Consider the following 8,794-nt stretch of genomic DNA (forward strand, 5'->3'; position numbering starts at 1 on the left):
TGCAAACTATCAACGAGTAGTCTATCTACACAAAACAATAGGAGCAGGTCAGTTGGCTTTCCTGACTCTTGTTTATGATCCTTTACCTGTGTAGACATGGGTTGTTATCCTGATACCTATGCATGAGAAGCAGAAAAAAAAGAATTTAAACAAACATCCTCCACCAAAGACGCTCTAGCCACTATCGCCGATCCTTACGACCTTCAAAGATATTTAATCCAAGCACTCCGAAACTGTACCAAACTCACCAGGTTGAATGCTATTGACAATAGCCAGGAATGCGTTGCCATCCCGCCAGCTTTTGCCGAAATCGCTGACGGAGACGCCAAATTTCTGTCCAATTTGGGTTTGACACCAATGAAGAAGGGCTTTCTTGGCACCCAACTTCCATTTTTCTGGTACAGAGAGCTTCCTTCCAGCTCCGCCAGGAGTGCTTCGATCGTCTTCAGATTCACCGGTTTGGTAGCCTTTCACCGCTGGGCTGCCATAGCGTTGTCCAAGGGTTTCCAGGACTCGAGTGTTTTCTTCAATCTGGAACATGAGGAAGCAGGTCAGTCAAACATTCGCAACATTTTCAAGATGAAAAATAGTGGTAATAACGTTGACAAAGTGTACGCGGTTGGGATAAACGGATATTTGCCGAAACAAAATCGTCTGTTGGGGCACTTTTTGAAATCAGGACACCAAAACGAACAGTTTTGGCTTTTGATGATACATTCAATAGTCTTGTATTGCGAGAATGCCTCATTGGGTCCGGGTTTTTTACAATACTACAATGTATACAATGCGGCATGATGTATTGATTCTTGTCCCATTTTGGGTTCACGGAGCGCCATTCGAGGCGATGATCCACTAGAAAAGGAGGGGAGACTTGGGATCCAACCCATGAACCCGAGTTTAGCTCGGTCGCGTGTTAACCAAATGCGCTACAACCATCTCCCAAAAATGCGCTAAATACACTTTTAGATATTCTCAATAATACACAATGTGTAAAGTAACAAAGCAAAAGAAGGTTCCAAAAAAAATAGTGTTAACTAACCAAGTGCATTTTGAAGTATAGTAGGTATTTTTTTCAACCACACATGAGTAATTCATCAAAATCGTTCGTTTTTGTCTCTTGATTTCCGAAAGAGTCCTGACATACGGTTATGATTTCATTTTTGCAAATTTATTCTTATCCCAATCGTAAATGTGAAACGGCAAAGATAACAAATGGTGGAACTTGTCACACCATTCCTGGTCATTTTGGCTGGGGCGACATAGTTTTGGACAAAAATCCTTGAAAGCTTTGCACAGATAATTACCATTTCCAAGTCCAACTCGGAGGTAAATGCCGTGTTCTAATCTAGGTCGAGTTGTCGTGCAAGCATATTCTGTACGGTGGGAATGACTCAGAAACACGGATGAAAATGCTACGAATTAAATGGTCATGCAAACTTCGGCGGGTTCTAGTCTAACGTCAACATAAAGAGCTCTTACCACTTTGGGATCACGGCAGCGTAACTGAGACAAATTCAGTTGCACAAAATTAGCTACAATTTTGGCATGATTCTTTTTGCAATACTATTTATGGCTTTGCTCTTTTATACCTGGAAGTACAGGATGATGGTCCAAATGAGACCGAGTACCACAGCTGGCCGTCCATCCACTACATCCGCCGCATTGATATTCACCAACTTGATCTGAAATGGAGTTGAAAAAGTTGATTTTTGAAGAGGAGGACAAGTGAGCAAGCATAATTCCTCCTTTACATCAGATTCATCTTACTCCCTTTGATTCACCTTTCGCTGGTTTGGCAGATGTGCCAGAAGGGATTTGCTGTCCTCCCACGTGACGCAATTTTACGCTCAAGAAAGGTTTCCTTTTGATAACATTTTGGCTAGCACTATCCTACTGAATCCCCGAGCGATCGAGAAGTCATCTCTATCAGAGCATGCATTTGCACAATCGTTTGCTTGGTGCAATCTACTTACTCGTTTGGATCGGAGATATTCGAGGGCAGTATTCACATTGCTAAGGTAATGAGGTCTTCTCAAGACACGCCCCTTTTCCATGGGCAAACGTTCCCCGCCCAAGACCTCCAACAAAGCCAAAAGGCGAGTTCCGTCTCTGAGGCCATCGGCGAGGTCCTCAATTTTCATGGGTGGGATTCGCTTGGCCAAGTAGGAGTTGATCCAGTTGACGAACGTTTTCTTTTGAACGCGTTCTTGTTCATCTGAAACGAAGAAGGGTTACTTTTAAAAATTCGAAATGGAAGCCGAAGCGATAATCGAATATAATGCATGGGAGGGCGCGGGTGAGGAAACAACTTTCCCAAATTTGCACACTTCCATCTGTTTTGGACAAGGTTCAATTTTTCTCTCCCACTGACAAACCACCCACTCCTTTTAGAGTAGTATAAAAATGATGCGCTGCATCAATGAAAGTGGCGTTTTTGCGTTTGTTGAGCAATTGACTTCATGTATGTAAAGGATTACGAGGTACTGTTTCTCAGAGGAGCGCTTCAAGGTTTCTAGTAGAATCTCTGGACCGTTATAACGTCTTCGAATTGACAAATGGGGATGGGGTCACTACCGAAACTCTGGGCAAGAATGAGCAAAACATGGACACGCCTTTGCATTTTGGAGGCATTCTCTAACCCCAACTTCCGAAGGAAATCGACCCCAAAAGCACAACATTCGACAAGGCTCAAGATTAAGACTTCAAAGAAGCTTCTTGGAGTCGGTCACAAAGTAGGTGACTTCAAGACAAAACGACACATTGATAGTCAAAGTATCCATCTGTTCAGAGTATCTTTTCAGTTTTGGTGAAGCTCAGGATAGACGTACGAACCGGTTCTCAGAAATTGGTGCATCGAAGGAAGAAAGATCATTGTCGTTGTTCTCAATCTTAGATTGAGAATGTCGCCATGACCGAGTAACGAAATAAAGCTCTCATTACAATACAGGTTTGTGCAATTGTCTCATTTAGGATTAGTTCCTGCTTCGGCTCGCCGATCACCAGCAGACAGGTCCGAATTATTTTTGTTTGGCGTAACTTTGATGAGAATGATTATGAGCTCAAGGCTATGAGTGGTTCGCCTGAATCCGACCAAAACCTGGATTGAAATATTTGCAAATTGTCTTTCGGTGGCGGTTGTGCAAACAAGTGCCTTTAGTTTGGTCCGTCCAGCGTTTTGTCTCAATTTAAGCTCGTACTTGAATAACTGAGTCTACTCTCTAATAGTTTGCCTTTTGAACTTGAAACTTTTGGCACATACCTACAAGCTATTGAGGTGGGGAAACAAAGCAGAGTGTGATCAATCGTAATGCAAAATGATATGCAGTTCTTCTAATTTTCAGAACCTAACCAAGGGTAATTTGGTCCTTATTAAACGGTCGCCAACCTTAAAACTGAAAACAACTTAATATCCCAATATTCCGTTCCGATTTTTTTTGATGCAACAACCTTGACCAAATTGTGGACACCCTTTTTGTTCTCTGCTTGCAGAGCGAGCGACCATCTTTTGAGATTCCACTTTTTTGTCCAGTGACTACATTCCACTTTTCCTTATTTTACCGACACGTTTGCTCAGTTTGGTACCATTCGTTTATCAACAAGTTTCCGTTTTGCAGAGATTACCCACATTAAAATGAGCACATTCTAATCCATTGGCAAGTAGAGGGAAGGTGGGGTGCAAAGTTTCCATGCGACATTTTACTGTTGTAGTTTTCGGGTCATTGACCAAGGCTCCGATAATGTCTGAAAAGTGGCTTTTACTTTTCGAGTACTAACAACTTCGTAACCAACGGAAGTGGTAGAAACAGTTGTGCTTTGCATGAAAGTTTGTACTTCCCAAGTACCGTCTGTCTTCGCTTGAGGTGATAAAGTCATTAAGATCAATTGACGAAATAACACCATATAACCACAGACCAATTGTCATGATTCTGTCGCTTATAAGGCACCTTAGTCTTTGCGAAATAGCCCAGTTCAATAGAAATTCATTTTTATTGTTCGTTTGCAAAGCTTCGAGTTAGCATTTTTTCAAATATCAATCGTCGTTGAAACACAAAGCCTTGTAAAAATTTGATCTTACTTTGGCCCTGCGGGGTCATAAAATTTTATGTGAGTTAGAAGTAGACTCTAAAATATGATCCTACAACTGTAGATGGTGAAGATTTCCTGGCCTCTTTAAAATTTTTTGACATTTGTAATCATATTTGACACGAGTAGAAGAAAGGAAAAAAATCCAAGTTTGCACCCATTCTGAGAGTTTTGTCCCTCAACGTTCTAAGTCTGCTTGGTGACTGGCAGATCTTCATTCATTTGTAGCAGGGCCCTGCCCACAAATGCTCATTACTCATAGATAAGTATGAGTTGTCAGACCTTCACGGCAAAGTGCACTTGCCGTTGGAGCAGAACTGAATGGGGGAACTATCTAGCTTTAAGAAATGGAATCGGTGGTTACATAGTATCTCCGTCACAACAGAGTGGGTGAATGCATTCCTGCCCGAGCGTCGTGGACATTCAATCTAAGTATCTCTATATGGTGAGGGACTTGAGGACTTGATGGAGATTCCCAATAGTTTGATGCGGCAGCGCAATCTTGCAATTATTATTCATCTTGGTGTCAAAAAATATATGGCCAGTCACCCTAGAAGATTCACAAGGGGTAATGGGATAAATGGCTTTCAATTGAGATGCCTTGCTCGTGGCGTCATATTAAATGAAGCCGATTTAATGGAACAAGTGGAGCACAATTTTCCACTTATTTTTGCACATAATTCAATTGGTCATGAAAATACTACATGCTAATCAAACGACAGGAGACAAGCGCCAAACCGCCCACTCCTCTGACAATTGGCAACAGAAGCATTATGTGCAACAAATGGACCCAAATGGTCTCACCTCGGATTTGATTAATGTGGGTGTCATAGTTGTGTTTGGCATATTCTTGTTCCCCAAATTCAGCATCGTGAGGAAACGCCTTCAATTGGTATTTGTCATACCACTCCTGACTCTCTGGGTTGGCCAAGGCCGAATTGGGTCGCCCAGAAAGAGCTTCGGAGGAAGGGGCTCGGATTTGTCTCTCCAGTCTGGGACTGGCGGATAACATGGAAGACGGGGTTCGAGGACGATGTTGGTAGCGCGGAATGCCCATGGAACTAATACTGCGTTGCCGATCTGCGTAGTATTGAGGACCCACAAGCTTGTGGATGTCTTCGTGAGATGTATCTGATCCTTGACGGAAACCCCAAGAGGAGCGAGATCCTGTACTAGCCATTGACACATTGTCATAGTCCGGATCAGGGGTCCGGGCCCGGAGACCGGGGCGAACGAGGCTAGGAGAGTAGGCCGGAGCTGAGATTCTTCGAGGTTCGGGGTTCAGACTGACAGGAGATGCTCCTTCACGAGATTGGGAAACTTGCCGATAGGTTCGCCATTCTTGAAAGGGGGTCCTTGCCGATGGACGAGGGGGTTGAGGGGGTTTGGGGTGGAGCACTGTGCCGAGCAGCGTTTCCTCCCCAACATTCTTGGTAGAGGCCGATGAAGATAGGGTTATTGGAGTGGCTCCACTATCCCCCACTTGCATTTGGGTTTGGAAGTCCGGATTCAAAGGAAGGGCCTTCATCGGAGAGGATGCCGAAATTTTCTGCTCCAACTCAGGTGCCACCTTGTCAGTTTTCTTCTTGGAAGATGCGGAGGAGGTAAAGGAAGAAAACATTGCCGAGATCGATTTCTTCTCTTTACGACCACCTTCTTTGGGCTGACTATTGTCCTCCACAAAAACCCTTTCAGCCTGCTGAGGGCTAGGTACTGAGCTGACAGCCACTTTGGACAATGGCTCAGCTGTGGAAGAGGCAGTGGAGCGTTGTGATGAGCTAGACACGTTACGCTCCCGTTTGATAACCCGAGATTCCTTCATGACAACTTGTTGATTACTCACTGCTCCTGAGGTCTCAACGTAGGTCCGACGGACAGTGCCATTGTCGTCGACCTGCTCTTGGGATTGATGTTCCCGCCAAAATTGGTAAGGAGACTTTTTCGGAGTGCTGGTCCGAATGCCGTCAGCCTCGTCCTTGACTTGGATAACTTCATAATGATGTTTTCCTTTGCTCCTCGGAGGTGGAATTGGTGGAAGTTGAGATTCATCTCCGACCACTCTGCGAGCTGTCACAGAGGACACTCTGGTCTCCTTGTACGACTGTGATAGTTGCATTTGCTGCTCCACTTTGAAGAACTGTTGACGAGAAGTTGTCACAGAGCTACTTTCAGAAGCATGGGACTCAGTTCGTGAGGTTTCCATTGAACTGACTTGAGTGACCCTCTCCCGAGAACGTGATCGTTCCCGCCTCATCTCACGTTCTAAGGCCCGTTCTCGGGATGCCCTCCGACCCAAAACACGCTCTTTTGACTTTTTCCTGGACGACTTCTTGGCATAGGCATCCCACTCGTCAGCTTCAGAGTCGGAATGATCACCTGGAGGTGGAATTGGACTGCCACCTATAGCTGCTCGGGGAATCGTATGTCGCCTTGGATCCTCCGTGGAACGGTCCCTGGCGTCGGAGTTCTTTCCATAATACGCTCTCTCCAAACGAACATCTGGTTGAGGCGATGTTGACGGAGTTTGCGGACGACTGCCTTGATTACTCCCCAAGGATTTTCGATCTTTCGAACTATTTCTTCGCCTCAGTTTGGCGAAGAACGATCGTCCAATCGACCCCTTCTTCTTTTCTTGTTCGTCATTGTTATCACCGGGGTGCCCTCCTCCGGTTGAACCGTTACCGGGACTTCGGCTGGCCATACTTTTTGAGATCTGCTTTAAATGCTTCGAACGAAAGCTTCACAAGAGACAGACTGATAGTCGCAAAGGCTCATGATCCAACAACTGGTTCCGACAGTAAAAGTCAATTCTCACTTCACTGAATCACTGAAAGCACAACACTTTACACTGTACCACTTCTCTGAAAAAGAAATTGTCCACCACTGATACACTTGCCCAAAGGCTCTGTCCTTCCCTCGTGGAACACAAAAGTTCTACAATTGAGAATACAATGTTGTGGTCTGACAGAATGTAAAAGGCAACGCACCTAATCTATCATGCCTTGTGTCTACCTGGATTGATCATTCAATTGATACAATACAAATATACAATATTAATGCTTCCTAAACTCTGTCTTCTTCAGTTTTAGAATGCAAACTAAAGCGTGAGGACTTGGACGCGGTACCTTCTAAAGAAGAGTCCGGGCAGGGTCAACTTCGTCCTTCCCTGCCTTTTTGCCGTGCCCCGAGTGCTTGGAACTATGTATGTGAACATGTGATTTTTTTTTCTAACCCATCGTGCTTAGGTTAGCCATCAAATGTACATGAATAGCTGGAGTACCCTATGTACTACGTACTGTAGTGGGATATGTGGCTTGAGAGAGCGCTCTCCCTCTCTCTGTCTATCTACATACTGGAGACTAGACGAGCCCCAAGCCGACCAAGGTGAGGTCTCCACACAGATCCTCCATCCACCATCCTACATTTTAAATTTTACAACCTGACTGAACCATGAACCACCACCAGACTCTTTTGGCGGGACTTGGATGAAGGAATGTGCACTTTTGAGCGTTCAAAGCCGGGCAGAGCCAAGTCCGGCCGATGATATTTATGATTGAGAGTAGTGATGTAATATTCTCAGACTAGCCACAATAGAACAAGAGGGGGCAATAGGAAAACAAGTACATGGAGAGTGCTCTTGTGGCCAGGATTTAGACTCTAAACCCAATGCACACACAGTTTTTGGCACCTTCTCCTGCTAGTCCTATGTCAAATCATTGGTCACAAAACCTGGCAATGCAGACCCTGTTCTTTGAAGCCAATTGAAAACGAGCAAGTATGTTTCATGGTGTGCTTGTCTTTAGATAGATAAGATGGCCTTCCAAAGTCAGATTTTTGGTAGGACCACGTGTGCTGCTGTTTTGCCCAATTTTGTGCCAGTCACTTGCACATAAACGGGTACGCTGTATGAGTTAGATCTTCTGAAATCACGGATTCTCTCGCAAAAGTTGCGGGGGTGTTGTGGTGGAAATTCCACGTTCAACTTGACGAATTGCTCATAAATCACGATAGTGAGGCTCAATGAAAGCACTTTTTGTTTGCCAATGTCGACTTCCTCCATAATCATGGCTTTCAGACTTGCCCGAGAAGTAGGGGCATCTGAAAGTTCTAACTCGCTCTTAGAATATTTACATTGTGTTCAGTTAACATGCGGTATTGACATACTCTCTACCATTTGTTTTAAGAAAGGCAAAGACGACCTACCTACCAGAGGCGAGTTTTTTAAACGGTCGAACCCCTGAGTCAAGGCTTTGACGTTATTCAGGATGGGCATCCGTTCAACACTTTTGGCAGAGTATTTTCATACAGCTTAACGTTCAAGCTTCTAACTCTGAGGTAAGAGCTTAAAAAAACAGGCCTCTGAGGTAGCAGGAAAAATACTTCTCTTCATTGCTCCTTCCATATTATGAAAACGCATATCATGAAAACGAAGCTTGTTTGACGTTGTTTTGCTCAAGTTTGAAGTTCTAAGCTAATTGGCCTATTTCAGGTTTGTTTTCGTAGACGTTTTATTAGTCTACCATAAAAACATTGCAAAGAAAGCACGCTTCAATATGGCGCAGCTTCCACGTTGCATCCACTGAATTCCGACAAATCAGCTGTCGAGTTACGAGAAGTTTCCAAAACCGATTTCGCAAAAGGCAAGGGGTCTCTGAGTCAGACCAAATTGATGAGCATTATCAAAACAATCCAAGCGGATTTTGCCAACACC

The 8,794-nt window shown here is 44.3% G+C and overlaps 1 protein-coding gene across 1 annotated transcript in view; it reads right to left on the minus strand.

The window, feature by feature from the left end:
- The window catches only part of LOC131889901 (muscle-specific protein 300 kDa-like), a 49,256-nt gene extending 41,973 nt beyond the window's left edge, over positions 1-7,283 (minus strand). The window contains exons 1-4 of the mRNA XM_059239123.1: positions 4,888-7,283; positions 1,974-2,215; positions 1,590-1,682; positions 249-531 (exon numbers count right to left, since the gene is read on the minus strand). Of these exons, the coding sequence (XP_059095106.1) occupies positions 249-531; positions 1,590-1,682; positions 1,974-2,215; positions 4,888-6,784 (2,515 nt within the window). The 5' untranslated portion in view covers positions 6,785-7,283. The remainder of the gene's footprint in view (positions 1-248; positions 532-1,589; positions 1,683-1,973; positions 2,216-4,887) is intronic.
- Between the last annotated feature and the right edge of the window lie 1,511 nt (positions 7,284-8,794).

The sequence above is a fragment of the Tigriopus californicus genome, chromosome 11 (assembly GCF_007210705.1).
Source record: "Tigriopus californicus strain San Diego chromosome 11, Tcal_SD_v2.1, whole genome shotgun sequence".
NCBI lineage: Eukaryota > Metazoa > Arthropoda > Copepoda > Harpacticoida > Harpacticidae > Tigriopus > Tigriopus californicus.